This window comes from Barbus barbus (genome assembly GCF_936440315.1).
Source record: "Barbus barbus genome assembly, chromosome: 29".
Taxonomy (NCBI): Eukaryota; Metazoa; Chordata; class Actinopteri; order Cypriniformes; family Cyprinidae; genus Barbus; species Barbus barbus.
In genome coordinates, this window is record NC_136757.1 from 20,125,730 (window position 1) to 20,150,286 (window position 24,557).

The 24,557-nt window shown below is 39.4% G+C and overlaps 1 protein-coding gene across 4 annotated transcripts in view; it reads left to right on the top strand.

Moving 5' to 3' along the window:
• The window catches only part of LOC306849717 (metalloprotease TIKI2-like), a 60,227-nt gene extending 36,852 nt beyond the window's left edge, over positions 1-23,375 (top strand). For 3 of the 4 annotated variants that reach the window (XM_079384972.1, XM_079384973.1, XM_079384975.1), the window contains exons 3-7: positions 2,577-2,723; positions 5,572-5,746; positions 18,417-18,507; positions 22,165-22,413; positions 22,515-23,375. In XM_079384972.1, the coding sequence (XP_079241098.1) occupies positions 2,577-2,723; positions 5,572-5,746; positions 18,417-18,507; positions 22,165-22,413; positions 22,515-22,740 (888 nt within the window). In that variant the 3' untranslated portion in view covers positions 22,741-23,375. The remainder of the gene's footprint in view (positions 1-2,576; positions 2,724-5,571; positions 5,747-18,416; positions 18,508-22,164; positions 22,414-22,514) is intronic. The other variant, XM_079384974.1, reaches the window with a different exon arrangement.
• Positions 23,376-24,557: the final 1,182 nt, after the last annotated feature.

Genomic DNA, 24,557 nt, shown 5'->3' on the forward strand with positions numbered 1-24,557 from the left:
ACTAACATCATGCTCAGGTAGTGTTGAGCAAGTTAGTAAAACTAAACTAAACTAAAAAAAATAAAAATTCAGCCTAATTCAGCTGCAATAAAATATCAAAAAAAATTTGATGAAAAATCAAATCACACTTTTTTTTTAACATTCCAATTCTCGCTATTAAGATCAAACTACGACTAACTACAATTAATTACAACTTTTGCCTCAATAAACTCCTAAACTTCTGCTTATTAATAGTTAGTAAGGTAGTTGTTAAGTTTAGGTATTGGGTAGGATTAGGGATATAGAATATGGTCATGCAGAATGTGTGCTTTATAAGTACTAATAAACAGCCAATATGTTAATAATATTAATAGGCATGCTAATAAGCAAGTAGTTAGTGAGAATTGTTCCCTATACAAAAGTTTTTCCAAAAACGTAAACTAAAACTAAACCTAAAAAAACACTTATAAAACATTTTACAAAATATTATGTTGAATTATACAGAATTAAATAAAATAAACATAAATGTTGAATGTTCAATTTATTTATAAAGCACATTTAAAACAACTTTAGTTGACCAAAGTGCTGTAAAGCATAAACCTAATTACAACATTTAAAAAATGCACAGGCCTAAATCGCTGCATTAGTATTGCATAGGCTTAAATACAACAGTAAAATCCAGCTAACCTTAAAACAACACAATCACCTATCATTGAAGGCACGGGAGAAAAGATGAGTTTTCAACAGACATTTAAATTCAGCCATTGTAAAAGCAGTTCTGATAGACAGAGGCAGAGTGTTCCATAATTTGGGACCAGCAACAGAGAATACTCTATCTCCCCTACATTTTAGTCTTGTTCTGGGAACCCACAACATATGTGTAGTCTGAGATCTCAGTGATCTAACAGGATTGTGGACAGTAAGCAACTCGAGGACCAAAACAATTTACAGCCTTGTACAGTACTGCAGCAGTAACCAGTGCAGCGAGCGTAAAATAGGTGTAATATGTACCCATATACGACTGCCTGTGAGCAAACGGGCAGCCGCATTTTGAACAAACTGAAGTCGATGTATAGATGAGACCGGCAAGCCATAGTAAAGGGAGTTACAATAATCGAGTCGTGAAGATATAAATATTGAATAACACACAAACTAATAAAAATGACAAAAAACAGTAATTTACTAAATTATTAAAACAAACTAAAACTTATATTGCAAATATAAAATAAAAGATCATTCAGAATTTCATTAAATACTATAACGGTACATAAATAATCTCATTGTGGCCTTATGTCTCATTTGGGAGAAAGAGGATTAAGTAAGTAATATAAATAATACTAAAATAACACTCAAAAAAGATAGCTAGCTAAACTACTGCAAAAAAATTGCTATGCTGAGAAAGTAGCTAGTTACACTATATACTTATATTCATATATAAAATATAAAATAAAATAAATAAAATAAAATAGTATTTTTACTTTTCTCCACAGATTAATGGAGAAAGGACAAGAACTGATGTGGAGAAGATGAGAGAAGGTTCTACTCTAGGAGAGGCATTTACTTAACATTAACTTAACATTTACTGTAAAGTAATGTTCAGCTTGGTTTGCTGTTGGCGATGCTCACAGTGTAGGCAAAGCACGCCGGACTGGTGAGCAAAACAGAAATCTGTATTTCATTCCCAGTGCTAAATCGAACAGCACAGACTTTCATTTCCAACCTTTCTGCATGAGGCAGGGACTAAATCTTCTGTAGCCTTTAAGCTAGTATATAAATCAATCAGCATCACTGCTATCATAGACCATTTTCATTACTGTATTTCTGTCACACACGCTCACAAACACACCCTCCCTGTAAATCTCCAAGGCAATTAGCATGACGGGTCCCAGCCAGAATAGAGAGGTGTAATCAAGTACACAAATCAACTGACCACACATGATCGGGTACAAATGTGTTAGCCAGCAGAATGCACGACAGCATGAAATTCAATCTACCTTTCGATGCAAAATAACTGAAAATACTCCCCTCCTCCCAACTCCAGCAGGCTCTGCTGTCAAAACGCTTAACTTTGATTGACAGCCAGAGTCGAGCGAGTCAGCCAGTCTGAGAGCGCAGTGGGCGGGAGTGTGAAGTTTAACCCCAGGAGTCTGGGACAGCTGCAGTGTCGCTGTGGTCTGTGGCTGTTGCACACCATAAATTCTCTCTAAAGAGGGTTTACTTTTTATTTTAATGGGGGCTGTAAATTTACGACCCTTGGACACTGGAGATAGAGCTGTTTTTAAAGGAGCACTCCCTGTCTTTTTTGTCTCTCTCTCTCATACCTGTTTCTTTAGAAATTGGCTGGCTCACACAACAAAGTTTTACCTGACCGCACGTTGACGTAATATTTGGGAGGCCCTAAAAGGAAAAATGTTCACATGGACTGTGTTTATAGTGTGTGAATAAATGAGGAGTGCGTTTGTGAACACATTAAGTCCGACGTGACATCATATTGTGTGTGCGGGAGTGAGAATGACTACACTTGTGTATTTTATGCATTCAAAATGACAAACTAACCCTCTCTCTCTCTCTCTCTCTCTCTCTCTCTATGTCTGCAGGTGTTGTTTGCTCTAAACCAGACTCTACTGCAGCATGAGAGTTTGCGTGCAGGCATTCTGCAGGGCACCTTCACTACTGAGGACCTCATCACACACTACAACTGTGGAGACCTCAACTCCATCATCTTCAATCATGACACATCGCAGGTATGCGCACCAAAAACACAGCCTGGTCCTGTTCTATGCATCATGTGAGTATGTATGTGATGTATTGGAGTCATTATGAGCTTAAAGTTTGAGCAGCAGCAGGTTCCTTCTGATGGATGGCCTATAATTCTCCACTGCACCCTACAACATGCTAAAAGATTAAAGCAATAGCACATACACATAGTGAGAGAGAGAACGAATATTTCAGGAAAAATGTGAGGGAGCAGTAAGACGAGAAAGAGAGGAAATATCTTTCTGTTGTTCCATATTTCCTGCAAAGGTCAGACGCAGGGCAGCTAATGGCTCTGCTGCCTGATAAGGTATCTGTGCTCTCTCTGTCATTGCTTTATGCCTCTCTTCCTCATTCTCTCTTTGTTCTGCTTCTGTACTCCATGCGGAAATTATGTAGCACTTGACTTGAGTGTAAGTCGACTCTTCTGCTTGAGTCTCTTCAAGGGATAGTTCATCCAAGAATGAAACTTTTGTCATTAATTACTCACCCTCATGTCGTTCCAAAGCTGTAAGACCTTCGTTCATTTTCAGAACACAAATTGATATATTTTTGATGAAATCCGAGAACTTTCTGATCCTGCATAGACAGCAGCAGAACTGCCAAATTGTTGAATAAAGTTGTTATTTTTGTTTTCTTTGCACAAATATTCTCGTAGCTTCATAAAATTAAGGTTGAGCCACTGATGTCACATGGACTATTTTAACAATGTCCTTATTACCTTTCTGTGCCTTGAACATTGTAGTTGTGTTGCTGTCTATGGAGGGTCAGAAAGCTCTTGGATTTAATCAAAAATATCTTAATTTGTGTTCCAAAGATGAACAAAGGTCTTGCGGGTTTGGAACGACATGAGGGTGAGTAGTTTTTGGGTGAACTATCCCTTTAACTATGGACAGCAAACTAAACCACATTCAAGCATAATGTGAACATAACCTCATTTAATGTTTGGCATGAGTTAGGTCTGTAGACCATACCTAGAAAAAAGGTATATTAGGCCCTACTATACAAATATTGCATACTCTCTATCTACAACACTTCGTAATTTAAGATACATACATACATAAAACCATCCGTACTTCCATACTCCAGCTTCTGTACAGACCCTGTTCAGATCTTCAACACACTGAAGGCTTTCTATACTGTGTCTTATGTTGGGTGGGGGGGTGCATTACGGGAAAGGCTTTCAGTAAAAGTGGTTTGGATGCTTACAGGGGTACAGCAGTTCATCTATCAGTGTCTGAACACACACACATAGTGGAGCCAAATGTATGGCTTTCTGCTCCACTGCACTTCAGTTCTTTAGTGCACAACTCAGGCAGGAATCTCTCAGATAAACACGTGTAAAGCCATATTTACCCCCTCTGCCTCTCCGTTTCCACACTGTTCTCTCATTAGCAGGGCGTATGGATAAATACACACACACACACATATAGTATTTAGACGTTCCAGAGCTCTGGATTCTAACAAGAGGCCACCTCACAGTTTCCCTTTTAAGTCTCTCTCGCTTCCTCCGTCCCTGTACCATTATCCATTATCCCCCCCCTCCCAATCTCTGGTGTATGTATAGCCGGTCAAGACATGGGAAGCGCTGTGTTTCCGACCATCAATGAGAGCGAAAGGTCGAGAATTGAGCTCCATAACCATATATAATCCCTAATGTCCTGCTCTCTCTCAAAGATCTATACACACTTTTCCAATTCCAAAGATGGATTCCAAACATATGGAAGCCCAAGTAAAAAAAAAAAAAAAAGGTAATTGGGCCTATATATCTTATAATTACAATTTCATGCATGACATTTTGGACTTTTGACTTATAATTGCGCCTCTTTATTTCAAAATTGTGACTATGTCTTTTGTATTGCAACTTCTTATAATTAAGACTTAAATTCTTGTAATTGTAACATTGTATATCAAAATTTTATATCATATGATATATAAAATTATACAATTTATTTTATGTTTTTAATTTTTTTACTTTGGGGTGGCAATGGCCTGCTATAAACTTTTTTTTTTTAATTATTATTATTATTATTTTTTTTTTTTAAATGACAAACCTTTAAAAAATGAGGCGAAATTTTCGAGTCTGGACCATTTTCCTAACAATGTCACGATGCTCTTGCAGTAAAAGTACTGAAAACCCAACAAGATCAAATTATACACAGAAAACTCTACTTTGCCGTGCTATGAAGATCAAGAATCTCAAATAATTCGAAAATTGAGATTATAAACAGCATTGCAGAGGAAGAAGCTTTTTTAAACAACATATTATTTTAATTTACTGTAGTAGCAGTAAATGTTTTAACAATAGTAATGTTATAGTTTTATATTAAATCTAAAAGAGGAAATCAAATATACTTTATTGTATTACAACTGTGGCACAAGATGTCAAGGAAGACTTCAACGTACATTGAACACCATTGGTTATTTATAAAAAACAAAATTAAAAACACGTGGAAAATCTCAATCATTTTATTCAGAAATACGTCGCCACATCAGGTCAAACCATTTCACTGGGAATTTAAGATACCCAATCTTCCCTTTTTTCTCTTCTATTTCTTATTTCCCTTTTTCTACTTCCATCTATTATGTCCATCCCTCCCTATTCATAGCAGGCTGTGTGACAGACCGGCCAGCTGTAGAAAGCTTCCCATACACTTTACCCTGCAGCAAATCAATCAGTTCATGTGGAGTCCAAGACAGTAAAACAGTCTTTGTGTGTGTGGCTGTCACGTTCTATAAAGTGGCATAAATGTCTCAGCGGCCCAGTTTCTCACTCACACACAGACTCAGATTCATGCCAGGCCTTTAGTAACGCTTCTCTCTCTTTTTCTGTCTCAGCTTCCTCATTTCATCAACAGTTCCGTGCCAGATCACGAGCGCTTGACAGCACAGCAGATTGACAGTTACCTGCGACAGGAGCTCATTTACAAACGCAATGAACGAATGGCCCGCCGCGTCTCCGCCCTCCTTCAGAGAAACCCCACCCAAAGCTTCTTCTTCACTTTCGGAGCTGGTGAGTCATACAAAACTTATAACCATCACGCACTTACACATTCGTAACAACATGAAGATGAGGTCAGCTGACACTGACTAGGAATAGGTCCAGCTCCACATACAAAACAAACGCACACACAAACTCCCCCAGATGGCAGTAAAACTAAATGGTCCTAAGAGCTTTTCCCACGACTGAGAACACATCACTTTCATTACTGTTCTATGTGCACCTGTGTGTGTGTGTTTCTTTGTCTGTGTGACAAATTTATTCCTAACAAAAAGCATTATTTTCATGAAATTATGAATAATGAAATTATGAATCATCAGGTTGCAATTACATTTATTTAGTGCTTTTTATGGTTACACCACATGTATGTAAAAACTCCTGTTCAGTAAGTAGATCAGTCCTATAATAGTCATATATACATATGATATATATATATATATATATATATATATATATATATAAATTATTAGTATTATAAAAAAATATTTATATATCCATATATTATTTATATATAGAGAGAAAGAGAGAGTGTATACAGAAAATATAAGATTTTGGGCATGTATTATGCTAATTTCTAACTCTGGCCACATGCTTTAGAATAATCTGGATTCATTAGAATGAGAATAGAAATGTATGTGTGTACGCACCTGTTCTGAATCTGGTGAAAATTCTGCGCAATAGCCTTTTGTACAAGCGTAACTAAGAACACTTGAACGCATTTAATAGTGAATGAGACCCAGTTAGAGGACTAACAGCTACTTTCATCTGTGAGAGTGTGAGCTGTTTGTTTTAATTTGCATTCCAAGCTAATGCTGCTAATGTTTCCTGAGTGCTGCATCAAGGTCCTGAGGGATAGCTGTGGTGTGCGAATGAGCGCATGGTTATGTTTGTGTGTTGTTCATTAGCACTGATGGGATGAATCTGTGGTTTCCTACAGGACAAGTGTGTGTGTGTGTGAGAACCTGTCGATTTATGTGTTAATGGAGTAGAATTTAACATGATGCTGCCCTTTCCGTTTTTTTTACAGTGAGTTCAAAATCATAAAAAGATGATGGCTTTTACAAATATATCTTGTCAATGCTCCATGGCCCAAAATCAACACATTAATAGTTGGGCGACTGAGGTGTTAGTTGGTCTGTCTTTGCCTGGTGTGCTAGACCTCTCTCTAACCATGTTTACTTGGAGCTCTTGTTTGAGTTGCTCACAGTTTCAATTGGGCCATTTCATCCAGAACCTACCCAGAACTACTGACAGAAAGCAAAATTAGCAGATGTAAACCTGGGCTCGGAGGGTTCTACAGTTACCAGAGTGCTCTATGAGTCTTTGCAGGGGTGATTAAACTACACGCTGTGCTGGCAAAGTGGTTTCAACAGGCCATCCATCTTTGCTCCAAAGCAAACCTGTCCCCCTTGCTTTTTAGACTTTGCAATAGCATGTTTTGATTCTACAGGAAGCCCCATGGCACAGGCTACAAGACCCTTTTGGGTCAATCATACACACGTGCACTCGCACATACCCTCAACACTGACTCTCATAATGCATAGCTGGAAAGAAAGCACAATTTGTGGAAACCGAATGCCTAGCTATTAAAAGGATAGTTTACTCAAAGAAAAAAATTAATTCTGTCATCATGTATGTCATTTATATCATCATGTTGTACCAAACCCGTATGACTTTCTTCTGTGGCACACAAAAAAGAGAAACTTTTTTCCCCCAGTGCAGTTACAAAAAATGAACCGGTGCAAAAAATGGCACTTTTTTGGTAAAAATATTTCTAAAAGTTTCCATACATTTTCCAATGTATTCATCTGAAAAATCGACCATAGCTCTACTTGGCACATTTTCTTTCATTAATTAATCATTCATTTGAATTTGACACACAGTTTACAAAAAAAACTAAATAGTTCAGTCATGAAACTCTAGATGGCGCAGGCTGACGGGTTGTTAACGCAACTGGCGATATTCAGAGAGTTAAACGACTTGGCACACTGATTGGTTCATGCTGGACATGCAGCCAATGAGCTTAATGCCTTGCATTTATATGGCTGGCTAGTATTCACTGAGATTCCTGCAGCGTGCTTTCAGAGTTCTCTGAAGTCCTCCACCTTCCCCAGCTCCACCTGTATAGATCTGCTACGGGTCATTTTACATGCTATTTGTGCAGCAGCAGTATGCCTTAAATACTCATGCACTGTAAAAAAAAGAAAAAAAAAGAAAAGTTGAGCCAACTTAAAATTTTAAAGCAACCAGCTTTTTCAGATTTTTGAGTTCTCTCAACTTATTTTTGTAGGAGATTCTCAACTTTTTGTTGTATAAACTTAAAACAACAAATTGAGAAAACTCAAAAAATCTGCTGAAGTTTGTTGCCTTAAAATTTTAAGTTGGCTCAACTTTTTTTTTACAGTGTGGCACCGTATCGCCATATACATTGGCACTTGTGTCCTTTTTAAAAATTCAAAGCTTCAGTAACTATTTATTGTAACTGCATGAAAACGTTGCGATGTAATGTGAGTAGTGACAGATCTTCTTTTCACTTTGTGATGTGCATCTAAGTAAAAAACATTATTAGAAAAGTTTCTAAGAAATAAAAATGTAGGGTGGAAACATGGTTCTATCCATCGATTATGAATTGGATGGAGGCAGATCTGAATGCATCATTTACAATAAAATCAACAACATGCATAGAAAATAGATAGGGTGCATTTCTATGTTATGCCCTTTTTGGGTGAACTGTTCTTTCAAGACTTGGTTTTAGTGAGTTTTATGAAAATTGCTGTTTTTCATAAGAAAATGGGTTCTTATTCTCTTTCATCTGTTTTGCTTTGTTCTTTTGTGAGTGTGACCTTATGAGAGAGCCTGCAAAGTTACATAAGAGGTCAGATGATAAGCGGGAACATGCCACCATGGCACATCTGTTTATGGTACAGATCACACACACACAAACTGCAGTATCAGTATTTCACATCCGCAAGAAATCTACTAACAAACTTCTGACAATCACATATAAATCTTACATAAAAGCAACCTATATGCCTTAGGTCAATGCTATATGATTCTAAACTTTTATGTACACTAATGCAAATCATTGTGCCTCTCAAACATGTTCACTTGCATATAATTAGCTGTTTGCTGAGCAAGGAGAGAATATGTGTGTGGCGTTTCAGGAGGTTCTCATTTGCCTGGTTCCTCGGTGCTGCGTGGAGTTTTGTGCTCTTATTGAAAACATCCCTAGGAATTTCCTGCGATGGTCACAGCCCAGGCACCATTCTCGTTTTTAATATACACTCTGCATGTAATAGGGAGCATTTGTCTTTTCATTAATAGCCTCAGGTTGTTTTGCTATTGATTTAACATGCATATAACACAAATAAATGAAAAAATGAATATCACGGGCGCTAACGCACTCAGTTCCAGTAAGCACACGGGCCACTGTTTATGTCTTACTGTGTTTGTATGAGCATGATCACTCATCCGTGTGTTTGTGTGCGGATAGGATCTCTCAGCCCATGTGTTTTGCAGTTGTTTGTGGTGGTCATTCCTATCAGAAGTGCTCAAAAATAATAGCTTCAAAGGAAATTTTCCTGGTGCCCAACCAGCATATGGTTCACTCCCAAGGTTCTTTACGCTGCATTAGAAGCATCACTGAAAGACAGTAACAGAAGCTCCTGTGGTTTGAGAAGATGATGTTAGAATACCTTATACCATGTAAAATTGGCAAAGTGAATGAAATAAGACATTAGATTGATGCTTGTTTGTGAAGTCCAATTCAATTGAGTGAATAAGTTTATTCGATGGTTTGTTTAAATTAAGACCTCCTGTGGATTTTAGTTGAACAGTTTTATCTTAAATTGAGTAGCTTGTAAGCTTGACTTCCAGCAATTCTGCATGGCACCCCAACCATTGCAATTGGTCCTCTGATTGTTAAGAAATGTTATTTAATAGCAGATGAATCTGCTACAATGCTGCACCTGGTTAAAATGGAAATCAGATTAACATTTGTCAAGCTCAAACAACAAGCCGGTAGTTTTTTTTATCTAAATGGCCAAGTCAATAAATGACTACTCCAAATGGTTACACAATAAAAAAAGCTCAACTATTAAATGGAAATCAAATCTAATGGCTTTCCGGATGTTGGAGAAAACAGTCAGTTTGTCTTGAGCTGCAGTGCTGTGTTGGTCTGCATAGGACATTTGTGCAGATGCTAAAGTGACTCTCAGTGCAAATTAGATCAGCAGAGCTCATTATCAGACTCTGCCATTACATGCCTCATTAGCTACTAAAACAACTGATCTGGGTGCTAATGCAATTTAAGCTCATATTACACACATAACACATGCTCTCTCCCCACCCATGCAGTTTTACTGTGGCGCACTTTCACAGATGCTTATACCTGCGCATGTGATTTCAGCCAACACATACACATTTAAAGAGTAAGTGGATGCACTCCAAGACAGAGTCTGTGATTTATTAGGTGAATTATTTAAGCAACCTTGTGTCCCTTTACAACAGAGAAAAGAATTGTGGGAATTATTGCAAAGTCAAATAATTCTGGGAGTCTTGGGAATGACAACCGTGTATGTGACATACACACACAAACACATTGTTTAATACATTATATAATATATTATATAAACTTTTTTTTTATTTTTTTATTTTTTTACATATGCAATAGGGGTGAGCAATATGACAAAATCTAATATCATGATATGAATAATTTTATTTCATAGTGATGATGTATATCACAATAGAGTTATTTTTGCTTTAAATATGATAATGGTCTTTATGATATCAAAATTTTTGATGCCACAGAAATTTCATAATTCTTGACACCAGTGTCAATATTACAAAAAAACTAATGCTAGCCTAAATGAAAAAAACAACAAAACAAAAAAATACAAGCTCACTAAAGACAAGAGTCAGCGATTAAATAAGAATAAGAAACTAATTATAAGCAATAGGACAAAAAATGCATTGTATAAAGCAATCAGATGTATAAAAACACTGCATATTCTTCAACGTTTAAATTAAATATGTCTTCTTATTAAAGTTACATAAATGATTTAGTCAATAGCAGTGAGAGTTTTTTTCTCTTTTGTTTGATTAACATGATTGACAGACAGCAGGAATATTAGACTGCTGTCACTTCAAGAGCTGCCCGGATCCTATATGCTGTTACAGTACACATGTATTTTCTTTCTCAGCTGTTTGGTTTCACTTAAGATCTACTGTGTTTACAAGGATACTTGAAAAAAAATGGGCATTTTGATAGATAAAAGGGTGTGTATTTAACCGTTCAAACTAAGCATATAAAGCAGCAAAAATAACTACTTTTATTCAATACTCACGCACTCTATGAGCACTGTCTTCACGTGCGCACACCTCTCTGACAGCACTCGGAAACAGCCTCTCAGACAGTGCACACATATAGCGAAATAAGTTCTTTTTGCATCTCAACATCTTAAAATCACTAGAAATCATGTTTGCAAACGATGAGCTTTCGTGACCATGTAGCAATAGAGACGATAGCACAAAAATCTTTACTTTGGACAATTTTCTACTGGTTGATCATGTATATCGCCCACCCCTAATATTGTCACACTCTCTCAGGAAAAGGGAAACGCGGAGGCCAGGAACTTCTTAAACTTAGAATTTATTTGAACAGAAACTCAGAGATAGCAGGAGACACAGAGGAAGACGATCAGACTGGACACAGAGGCAGGGAAACACAGGGCTTATGAACACAGGGAAATCAAACGAGGAAGAACAGAAACAGGTGAGGAGTAATTAAACACAGGGCTGGGGACAAATGAACTACTAAAGACTCTAAACGAGGAAAGGAATAGGAAGTCCAATTATGGGCACGAGAGAAGGGGTAAACATAACACAGAACTGACATTACGCCCCCCTCCGGAAGGCACGTCCTCGCGCCATACGCCATCCAATGGGGAGGGGGGGTGGGCGCCCTGGAAGCCTCCAGGGGACAGGAGGCAGGACTACCGGCCTCCAGAGCGGTGCCCGTTCCGGGAGCCATGGCGGGACAGGGGACTGGGGAGGCCATGGCGGGTCCGGGGACTCGGGAGGCCATGGCGGGACAGGAGACGCGGGAGGCCATGGTGGATCAGGGAACTCGGGAAGCCATGGTGGGAAAGGAGACTCGGGAGGCCATGGCGGGACAGGAGACTCGGGAGGCCATGGCGGGACAGGAGACTCGGGACAGGAGACTCGGGAGGCCATGGCGGGTCCGGGGACTTGGGAGGCCATGGCGGGACTGGAGACTCGGGAGGCCACGGCGGGACTGGAGACTCGGGAAGCCATGGCGGATTCAGGAACTCCGTGGCCTTGGCCTGGCCACACAGGCCGTGACCATATGGCCCCCCCCCCAAAAAATGTTCTTGGGGAAATTCCCCTCTGGGGGTCCATAGAGGAGGAGCGGGCTCTGTGGGGCGCTCTGGAGGAGCAGGCTCTGTGGGGCGCTCTGGAGGAGCGGGCACTTGGGGGCGCTCTGGAGGAGCGGGCGCTTGGGGGCGCTCGGACAGCGTGGAGCTGGACGGAACCAGCGGAGACGTAGGAGAGCTGGACGGAACCAGGGGAAACGCAGGAGAGCTGGACGGGACCAGCGGAGACGCAGGAGAGCACTTGCGAGGAGCCGGCACTGGAGTGCACTTGCGAGGAGCCGGCACTGGAGGGCACTTGCGAGGAGCCGGCACTGGAGGGCGCTGTCGAGGCGCAGGCACCGGAGGAGACCTGTCTTTCTCTGGCGGGCTTACCATATTCTCGGATGGCGGGTTTGCCATATTTTCGGAAGGCGGGCTTGCCATATTTTCGGAAGGCGGGCTTGCCATATTCTCTGCAGACGGGCTTGCCATCTTCTCGGCAGGCGGGCTTGCCATCTTCTCCGCCGTTGGGCTTGGGGGAGCCGCGAACGGCGGCGGGCTTGGGAGAGCCACTGGCGGCAGCGGGCTCGGGAGAGTCGCGAACAGCGGCTGGCATGGGAGAGCCGCAAACGGCGGTGGGCTGGTTCTGGCTCGGGCCCGGACGCTTAGCAGACACCGGTAGATCCCTTCTCTCCAACACAATCCTGTGGTGTCTGGGAGGTCCATTGGGTGGTTGTAACAGGCCCCGAGCCGGAACAGGTGGAGGATGGCCGCGTTGTGCAGCTCCGTCACCTTGGCGAGCCCGCAGAACTCCCCGGCATACTCCACGAAGGGGAGATCGCGCTTGATAAGCGCGTGGAGGCGGGCGGCGAACTCCATCGCCATGGAGGGGGGAAAAACAGGAAAAACAAAAACTTCTCAAAAACCGGAAAACAAAACGAGGGAGGAGAAGTGCCGCTTACTTCGGTGTAGGTCCAGTCTTCTGTCACACTCTCTCAGGAACAGGGAAACACGGAGGCGAGGAGCTTCTTAAACTTAGAATTTATTTGAACAGAAACTCAGAGATCGCAGGAGACACAGAGGAAGACGATCAGACAGAGGCAGGGAAACACAGGGCTTATGAACACAGGGAAATCAAACGAGGAAGAACAGAAACAGGTGAGGAGTAATTAAACACAGGGCTGGGGACAAATTAACTACTAAAGACTCTAAACGAGGAAAGGAACAGGAAGTCCAAATATGGGCACGAGAGGAGGGGGAAACAAGACACAGGACTGACAAATATGCAATTATTTACTACACATATAAATGATTTATTAAAATGACAATTGTATAATAATATTATACATAAATCATTTTATGAATATTTTTATAAATACAATTATAGATGCTACACAATATATATATATATATATATATACAGTATATGTATGTATAAACGCGCACACATAAAAATAGACAGTAAGTGAAAAATATACCCGCAAAAAGTTGTGCAATACCTTGCCAATACAAACATACCTTTTGCTCTGCAAGTATGTGTGCACGTACCATTACATGTGTATTTATGTGCAAGAAATGATTCTTTTTCCTCAGTCATGCCCACTGCTTCACAAAGCCACTTTAGGATTTCAAGAAAAGAAGTAGAGACCCCATCTGTCAGAAACTAATACAAACGGCAGGGGCAATTTCCCCTAAATGCTTTAACCCCTGTGAACTTTGACTGTTAATGCACTCTTGCTGCCCCTTTTTTGTCTATTTCCTCCATTTTCACATTTCCCCAACTGTGAAAATGTCCCCAACCATCGGACTAACTCTCTCTCTCTCTCTCTCTCTCTTTGATAAATCTGCTTGCCTGCCTCGTCACAGTCACTGTAAAAGAAATGTAAATATTTAAAGCCATAAAGGAAACGGTTTCAATGTTTCTGCATCAAACCCTTGAACCCCAAACAGAACTTTAAACAGTTCAGTCCAGTTCCCCGAACCCCTACGCCACAGAGAGAGAGAGAGAGCCCTCATTATGGAGTCTGCTGAACTACCACCAGAGGAGTCCCTTTGGACAGGTAAAAGAGAGAAGCACCCCCTTAATTCTCACTAATCTCTCGGCTCAGCTCAGATCCCAGGGATGGCCCGAGGGCTGGAATTTCCTGATCTCGCTCTGAGATTTATAGGAGGTGTGAGAGCTGCTCTCCTCGCTGATCTGTGGGTCATATACTCTTGCGTACACCCGGGGCGGCGCAGAGGGTTTGTTGACTCAGAGACCATGTTGAGATTTATAGATTTCCTGCTGCTGTAAAAACTTGCTGAAGGTAGTATGTATGTGTGGATTAGACAGAGCTGTGCTGCATTAGAGGTCAGTCGTTTGTAGGGTAATCACGGGGGATTGAGTGTTGGATAGTAGAAAAATGAATGAATCAGATGTAGAGGCTTCCCTCGAGCATCCTCTGACACACACACAGACGCACACACGCTCATAATAATGGACAGCAAGCAGAGAGCAAACAACTCAAATGTACTATGATCAAAGACAAAGGCAGTCTGGTGGCCTACAATACCTTTCAATTTCATATCATAAGTCTAACTATATGTGCTTTCTCTTCTCTTTTGACTGTTCCCTCTCTCACTGAGGAATATTTTGTTTGTTGGCTTTCTAGCAATAAGGACTTTTGTGTGTGAACTGTAAATCAGTCAGTTTGCATGTTTGATTCCTCATCAAGTGTTACACAAACATATTTATTAATTTAAACAATTATTTAAAGAGACTGTTTACAAAAATATGACAAAAAATTAATACTGCAATGTATTAATGCCCTAACAATGCTTTTAGAGAAGAAATATGCAGAGTATGTTGTCATAGATCTGAATACCAACTGTAACGTAACTGGTTTGTTTTAAATCTTTTGCTCACCCAGTTTAGGTTTGGGCTGTTTTGCATATTCATGGAATATATTAAATTAAATGCTATTTTAGAAAGAGTAAACTTTTTTTTTTAATGTACAATTATTACATATATAAAAATGTCACTAAATTTGAACAGACAATAACTATGACTTCAACTAAAAAAACTGATGTATAAAACACTGCTCACAAGCCTAAAATATTGGCTGTATGTGTATGTTTGCTCTTGTGTGTCATGTATCATGTATCACGAAGGTGCTGACATATTTGGACACAACCCAAAATACTCAAACCAACGCCTGAACCGTTCACAGTACATCTTCTGAGTACGATGAAGGGGCGCGTGGAGAGGGGTATGGAAAAAGTATAAATGCACTAAAGAAGTCCTGCTATAAAGTGATTGAGAACCCTAATTAACTCAAGAGAGAAAACGGGAACAAGTCTGATGAAAGTCAGAGAGAGAGAGCACAGAGTTTAAGCTGTAGATTTGCACGTTACAGTAAAAGCCAGGCTGTAAGGACATTAGTCAAACATTCACGTTTATTAAAATGGCAGACGCTGTTATTTAAAGCCACTTACAGTGAATTCAAGGTAAGCACGTTCCCTGGGAATTGAACCTATAGCCGTGGAATCATTCCTGCCATGCTATACCAATAAAGCAATGGGTTGAGAAAAAAATAACACCACATGTGCTGTATATAGACTGAATCAGAGGCAATGAACTGACAGTCACTGCACCTGTCTTATCTCTGTGATTTGGACGAAGGCTTTGGGCATAACTACTGAAAAGCCAGAAGCTTTTGCTAAGTCTTTGCTTTTGCTTTGCAAATGGATTTGTTTAAGGCCTGCGTGTACTGGCTGTGTTTTCAGGATTTCTTAACACCAGTTTGTTCTTGGTAATCGGAATATGCTAACTGCGGTCACGTAATAAACATCACAAATATACATAATGAACCGTATCAGCCTTGGGAGAGCTGCGAGTCTGTGTGTGGAGCACGGGTTTGTTTGTTTGTTTCTGGGTGTGTATATTTATTTATCGTGTGCCAGTGTTTTGGGTGTGGGTGCCTACAAAGAATGAGAGCAAGCGATTAGTTCAGACTGATTTGTTTTGTAGCATGCGTCTGCCTCCTTGCATTAATTAAAGGAGAATGCTTCAGTAATGGTGCATTCAAGTCCTGCTGGGAAGTTCATATTTATGAGTTGGGAAGTCATAATTATGGCGTCAGGTATGGCTGAATTGTATTTTAATCATGATCACGATTTCTGCTTCGAGTTATCAAACATAATCATCTGCGACATTTGCCTGCTGGTCAGTTATCCTTAAAAGTTTCATTTTAATTTTGATATTCAAAATTAGAAAAGATATTTTAAAAGATATTCTATTCAAATTAAAAGTGTAATAAAGCCAGTCTGTTTTCTTTCACATGGTTGTTTGCATTGCTTGCTGCGACTAAATCTGTGAGCAAGCCATGCAAGTTGATGTTTTCTTGAATTGTGCTTATGTGAAAATGCAATAATTGTGATGAAATGTAAAAAGATTTAAAATGACAATAATCATAATTTATAATCAGGGTTATATTTTTAAATAATCATGAGTGTCCATTTGACCATTATTGCGCAGCCTTAACATCAGGTACAATCAAGTCAGTTTGGTTAGAGCAAGATGGTGATGTGCCTTTTCTACAAAAAAAATTCAGCAAGATTTTTTTTAACTCTTAAAAAAGATTACTAAAGAATGCATATCAGGTGTGTTTTGCATTTTTATGTTTTTATTCGATTTATGAAAGTGCTGTAAATTGAATCATTATATATTCTATTGAAATTGTACAATACCATCGTATTTTGAACAAGCAATTTAGCTAGTTTTATTGTAAATAAAAAATTATTGCATTAATTTGAACAAATTTACCATCAACGTTGTATCCATTGCCCTTGTCATATTTTCTTACTGTTATGTCACCTACTCAGAAACTCTGATTCTTCAAGAAAGTTCAGAGTTTCCTACTTATAATTATGATTTGTTGGTTGCATTCATGTGCAATTAACTCATAAATATGATATTTCTGACAAGACTTGAATGCACCAAAGTCCCTAAACAAGTCCTAATCAAGAAACACCAAACAAATTTGGTAGCCAGGTGACCAACCCAACTCACCGCAGCCTGAAACCTAAGTTACTTACTAAGTTACTACTTCCTCTAGTAACCAAACACTTCTTGAGTAACTACTTCCTCCAGTAGCCAAACACCTGAGTTTCCCACGTGTAATTATGACTTGGTGGTGAAGTTCATGTGCATTTAACTTGTAAATACGGACTTTCCAACATGACTTGAACGTATCATGCAGCCTTAAAAAGTCCCAACCAAGAAAAATCTCACCAATTTGGTAGCCAGGTGACCACCCGCACCTCACCGCAGCCTGAAACCTAAGCTAACTACTTCCTCTAGTAACTGAACACTTCTCGAGTAACTACTTCCTCCAGTAGCCAAAGCCTGTGAGAGTGCTCTGTCCGGCGGGGTTATTTATGTGGCTGGAACCCTGCAAATAAATACAGCACATAAATTGAACCGCTCAACCTCACACGCAGAATACAGAAGCATGGCTGTTTTACTCAACATTTCCATAAAAGTACATTCTAACAGAGTTTAATATGAACATTAATCAGAGGATGTGGGTGTGAAAGCCTGCTGATCGTGCCACCGTGTCATTGAACTTGTCCGAGTCTGGCACTGGGATAGGAGACGAGGTGAGGAACACAACGGGACCGCCTCAATGGGCCGCCTGTTTCTTCCCACCATGCCGAAGGGCATAGCGCTGTAATCTGGCCGTCTGATCTGACCGACGCTCAGCGGTAGCCTCTTCACGCTCTGTGCCAGTCGCCCCAGCAGCCTTTGAACTTGGCGGCCAAGAAAGCATTGCGGACCCCTCGCTGCCCCTCCCCTGGCCTGTCTTCACGACTGATCAGCAAAATAATGATGATAAAGAAACATGAAAAGAGACAGCCTTGAAGATTTTCAGCGTGCCGTTAATAAGCTCGCGGAGCATGCTGAGGCGATGAGGTCAGGCTGTATTAGCGCTTATTGCTGGGTTGAGTGACACATGGGATTATCGGCTGCGCGGAGAAGTGAAACAGCTTTCATCAGCGTGGGGCTGGAGTGTGTGCGTTTGATGTCTCAAGAGTGAAGGAATTATGAGTGTATTATACGTGAGAGCCGAGGCAGAGAGACAGTAGCACGGGGACATTTTATATGGCCTCATTCTTGAAGGAACAAGTGCACCTGGAGATCAAGAACAAGAGAAAAGGATTGTTCTTGAGACAGCGTCACCCCCATGACTTTCTCTTAATATTTGCACACACCCACCTGAAAGCTTTCCTGTTTAACATGGCTGCTACTTGTTTCTCGTGTGCTGCAGGTCATTTCCTGGGGAATCACAGTGTACTGGACATCCTGCGCCAGGAGGGCTATGAGGTGGAGCACACACCAGCGCAAGAGCCCATCACACAGTGAGTACACACACTCATACACACTCCACACCAGAGTTGTGCAAAATTCAGAATTAAACAATTGGCTCCCATTGAGTTTATGACTGTGTTGGCCACATCTCACAGGAAACTGAATTGGAAAGACAAGTAAAATCTATTGAATTACAATGCCAATTAAGGAATTCAACACAGGTAATGCCTTCTGGGAGTTCTGCTCCACCCTGGTCCTCAATAGTTACTTTATCAAATATGAATGAATACATAGCCTAAATACAAAATTTCTATAGTATGCATAGAAATCTATCTATCTATCTATCTATCTATCTATCTATCTATCTATCTATCTATCTATCTATCTATCTATCTATCTATCTATCTATCTATCTATCTATCTATCTATCTATCTATCTATCAACCTTCAAAAGCCTTTACCCTTAAAGCCTTTAAAACTTGAATTTTAGCTTGACAAAGCCTTGTTTAAAAAATAATTATAAATTAGTTATTTGAATTTCTTTACATTTAAATTAATTATAATTCTACCTCCTTACATTCAAATTTGAACTTGAATTCTATTTCTGTTTGCTACCTCAGTTAAAATTCAGGAACGAAATTTGGTCACACTTTATTTTAAGGTCCAATTATCGCTATTAACAAACCATTGACTGTGACTTCTACCTCAATAAACTCCTAACGTGCTGCTTCTTAATAGTTAATAAAGTACTTGTTAAGTTTAAGTATTAGGTAGGATTATGGATGTAGAATATGCTCATTCAGAATATGTGCTCTAAGTACTAATAAACAGGCAATATGTTAATAACAGGCATGCTAATAAGCAACTTTAGGGAATTGGTCCCTATACTAAAGTGTTACCCTAAATTTAAAATGGCGCACAATTCTGTTTCACACTCTTTATGGTTCTCACAAAGGACAGCTCTTCTCTTCCACTTTTCCTCCCTATTCAAATGCTGTCCTCTTCTAATTCATTTTCTTCCTATGCCAATACCTTGCCAACACACCTAATAATTATGAAGTTATTTAAACAACAAACTTTCCCGAATATTCTGTGGCACAGAATATAATGATGCGTACTACATACACAGGCTCAGCAATGCATCGTGTTTCACCACATCGAAACCCCAAGCACACTTTAATTCACTGAGAGGATATTCCACTTACTGTGCTAAACTGCAAACAGAGTTAAACTATGCCTTTGATGTCCCCCTGCTAACCATGACGGAGTGGGCCAGACCAGCGCTCTGCCAACTCATGCCTCACCCATTTGTCTTGTAGAGAGGGGTGCTATGCCTGCTCAGACAAAGACAACCCACCTTCATCGTTGGCATACTCATACCATTACTCAATAGGCCTTTAGGGGAGCTGGAAAGAGGTGATCCAAAGGCTGTGTAGGTTGTACTCATTAAATAGCTGTTGTAATGGCTCCAACACCAAACAAAGGCGCAAATGGAAAAATGAGAACGCCGAGCAATTGAACGGTCCCAGAAAGGTAGTTCGAACTCGCAAAGAGCCCAACCACCACCGCAACATCCAGCCGGTGTCGTTTGAAAAACCTATTGCAAATTTTAGTGCAAACATTTTCCTTTGGCACACTGCAGTGGTGGAAGTAATAGAGGCAGAGCAAGCGAGCATGAAGGGGGGTTCTCAGATTGCTGGAGATGATGACAGTGGCTGTGGTAACAAGCTGACAGCTGGATGGACCAGCTGAATGACGGACTGACTGTGGTTTAGAAACATGAACCCTCTCAGCTTTATAGGCCCGCTCCCTTCTGCTCGCTTCCTCTCCACTGTAAAGCAAAAAAATGAGGTGATGTGATGGGCAAGTATAACAACGTGCAATGGCAGCTGGACATGTGTTTACTAAAAGCTCACAAACCACAAACTCGAGGCCCGAAAACAGTCCTGCAGTGTGTTAGTGGTGCACATATGGGTGATTACGAGATTCAAACCAAACAAAACATTTTGTGGACGTACTAAACACGGCGGGTTGGCCTAACCACAATGAGGCAGTCCGGAATGAAGAACGGTTTACCAAATGTCGTCATGGTTACCCAGTGTGCATGGCTTTGGTTGATGTTTACTGAAATAAAATGCCCCAGTGGGCACTCACCAACTGGAGGTGACAAGTATAGAGTGGCATAATCTTAGGCAATACTACATCCTACCGGTACACTATGGTAAAGTCTATGTCCAAATGTCTTTAATATTCAATTCTTTAGTTAAAATTAATGATACTACAGGGGTATTCACACCTGTCTTGTTTGGTTCGATTGAATCGAACTGTAGTTCGTTTCCCCTCTTGGTGCAGATCTTTTGGGCAGGTGTGAATACAGCAATCGCACTTGGGTGCGGACCAAACAACCGTACCGAGACTCAGCTGAAGAGGTGGTCTCGGTCCAATTCCAAACGAACTCTGGTACGGTTGAATGGATAAACCAATGAATGGATGACCTTAAGCACACGTGTGGTTTTGATTACAGTTTCTGGTTCACTTACAAAAAGGGCAGTGTGAACCGCACCAAACAAAAAAAAATCAACATTGTATTTGGTCCGGACCAAAGCAAGTGAACTAGCAGACTTTCCTGGTGTGAATACACCCTAAGTTCGTGATTATATAATATATTAATAGCAACATGGATTGGTATGTAAGCCTAAACTTGCATATCAGTAAGGGAGCTCAAGACTTTGAGGTTGTGGTTTTGACCTCACTGGCGCTTTGTGAATTCTTAGCAAGCCGAAAGGTTGATATTACGCCGTTTGAAGTCCAAAGAAGTCCACACACACTCTCACTAAGCCAGAGCTTTTTTGAAACACTGCTAGGATGTTATCTCCAGTACTTCAAAGGTGTCTCCTGACACTGCCCAGTTCTCAAATAACCTTCATATGTATTTTTTTATATATATTTTTAAAATAGCGTTTTATATTAATTATTAATATTAAGTATTATTATTATTATTATTATATAAAAATTCTAATCAACTCCTTTAAATTCTACAACTGAATTTATATTAAAATACATCAATATTAAAATTCTGCCCCATATATTCATGGTGTAAATGGTTAATTGTAAAATACTTAATTTTATCTAAGAATACATAATAATAATTTTAATAATAATTTTAAATTAATTAGCTAAAACTGCTCTGAAAATGTAGTGTGGGAGTTACTTTGAAACAATTTTCACTCAGAAATTGCTAGTTAATTTGAATAATTACAAATGCATGCCATTATTTTAAGAATTACAAATAAAAGACCTGGCAAGTAACACTGATTTAAACATGAAATTCTAGTAAGTCAGTAGAAAGACTGATATAGTATTTTCTTTTAAATCATACTCCAATAAAAAAGAAAAAAAGTTTAAAGAGTGAAATTGACCATTTTTATGGCTGCAACTAAATTTAGACATCACAACATAATAACGTACAGGGAAAAAATAGATGTTTTGAGATTTACTAAAATATTTACATTATTAAATTATTAAACGTAGTTAAGTATTTCAGTGAGCGTTAGATGATGGCAGCAATCTCTAATATTGTCTGATGACACACATGTTGCTGATATATCATTGCATCCTTAATTTTAAGCATATATATTGATATAGAACTTATTTCAAATTTAACTTTTGCATACCTCAAGTTTTATAACTTCCACATGTTCTCACAGAAGGAGATGGTCTGAGGTGGAGGGGACTACTGTGAATCCCAATGAAGGCAGCTCTGAGTCAGTGACGGAATGGACATCAGAACCTCCTGAGCTAGAGGAGATCAGCCAGGAAGAACTCTCCCACATGCTGCTGCCAGACAGCCTCAGCCAGCTAGAGGAGTTTGGCCGCTACAAGCGCCCCCGTAAAACCCATCATGTACACAGTCGACCACGGCTGTTCAGTGACCTGTGGGTGCGCATAGGAGACAGGTGAGGACTGAACACATGCCAGAAACCACATTTCCACAACAGGGAATTCAAAGCTGCTTTAACTAACAAAATCCACATTTTTGTTTTCATGTTGACCTCAGCACGACTCCAAACCCAAATATAAGGATAACCAATGGCTATGTGACGGTGGAAACTCCTCGAAAACGACAGGAACAACAGCAAAGACGAACGCTGCTCCGAGACAAACTGAAGCACCCCTGCCAGCCCACAAACCCCAGCGCACTTGACTTCGCTGCTCCAAACTCAACATATGCGCTGACTTGCCTTTTGGCCTGTGTCATTTCACAACTGCTTTTCACTTCCTGAAGAGGGAAATGTGTCTCTTGGAAGCTCACAAAGCAACTCAATCAGAATTTTATCTGAGTGACTTTGCCTGTGGTAAAAATAAATGAAGTACATTTAGGTACTGCTTAGTTCAATTTTGGGTGTCTGTCTACAGTAAATTAGTTGCCGCAGTATGTAACAGTAGACGTATGTGAGTCATTTCTAATTGTTACATCTGGCAGAATGGTAGTCTGTAAGAATAACAATAAGAGAAAAACAAGAACATTTTGTTATACTTATGCAATGACTCTGCCCAGAGATGATTCATAATAATCAGCTAAGATTGTACCTTTTTATGTGAATACCAACATGACTGTTCCCTATCGCCCCATCAGAGCAGACAGCAAAATATGAATGTGCATTTTTTTCTAATAAATGAAATGGGGCTAAAAGAAACTATACCAAAATTATCAATATGATATTAAGGTTAAACACCTAAATTATATATTAGAGACTTATGTGATATGGTCACTGACAGATAACTTAAATAGTTCACAGAGATGACACTTATATTTTGTAAATTGTGCATTTGTTCATACAGAATTTTTATATTTATTGTTTCATGAAGAGTATATTTTCATGCATTTCTCAAATATTAAAGTTATAGATATGTAAACAAACTTGACTTGTCCTGTCCATTGATATTTTGCAGCATTGCTGAGGAATCAACGTATACTGCCCTCTATTGGCACTCAAATAATACAATTTTGTATAATAATTGTATTATTATTATTATTACATCTACAATTTTACAGTTGTAAAAACAAATACGAAAACCGTTTTTATTAAATAGGGACGGAAATTGTATGGTCGACATGGTATTAGAATTCACATTTTCAAAGATGATTTAGTACATAAGTGACATGAACAGTTCACCCAAAAATGAAAATAATAATTTTGCCATTACTCACCCTCATGCAGTCCCAAAGCAATATTATCTTCTTTCTTCCTGTTTGGCAGAATATTTTCAAGCAGCTTTTCCATGCAGTAAAAGCAGATAAAAAATATATATATATCAGTATTCAATGTTTTATGTTAAAAACACAACATTAGGCCTGTTTATGCATCTGTAACTGCAGTTTAAATGCATCCGTGTCCCCTCTGTGAAACATTAAACTGTGTAAATACATCTAAATGCTATTTTAGATGCAGATTCCAGAAATGAAAGACACTAAGTTGGAATGAAAGACACTAAGAACCGGATGAAGTGCTTCTTATTCTTACCCAAAAATACAAAATGGAAGAAAGAGTTCAAACTGAACACAATCTTACTACTAAAGCTGTATGAATATTTTTTTATAAATATATTTATTTGCTTCTTTTCCATTTTGCATTTACTTGTACTTTTACTTTCAATACTTAAGTACGTTTAAGATTTTTAAAAATACTTTTCGTACTTAAGTACAATAAATATCATATACTTTAAGACTTTTACTCAAGTAATATTCTAAACGAAGACTTCAACTTCTACCAAAGTCATTTTTGGTAAGATACCTGTACTTTTTTCTTGAGTATGGCTTTTGGGTACTTTATGCACCACTGCACACACAAACACACACACACACAAACACACACACACACACACACACACACAAACACACACACACACACACACACACACACAAACACACACACACACACACACACACACACACACACACAAACACACACACACACACACACACACAAACACACACACACACACACACACACAAACACACACACACACACACACACACAAACACACACACACAAACACACACATTTTAGGATTTATCAGTGTGGATTATAGTTTTATT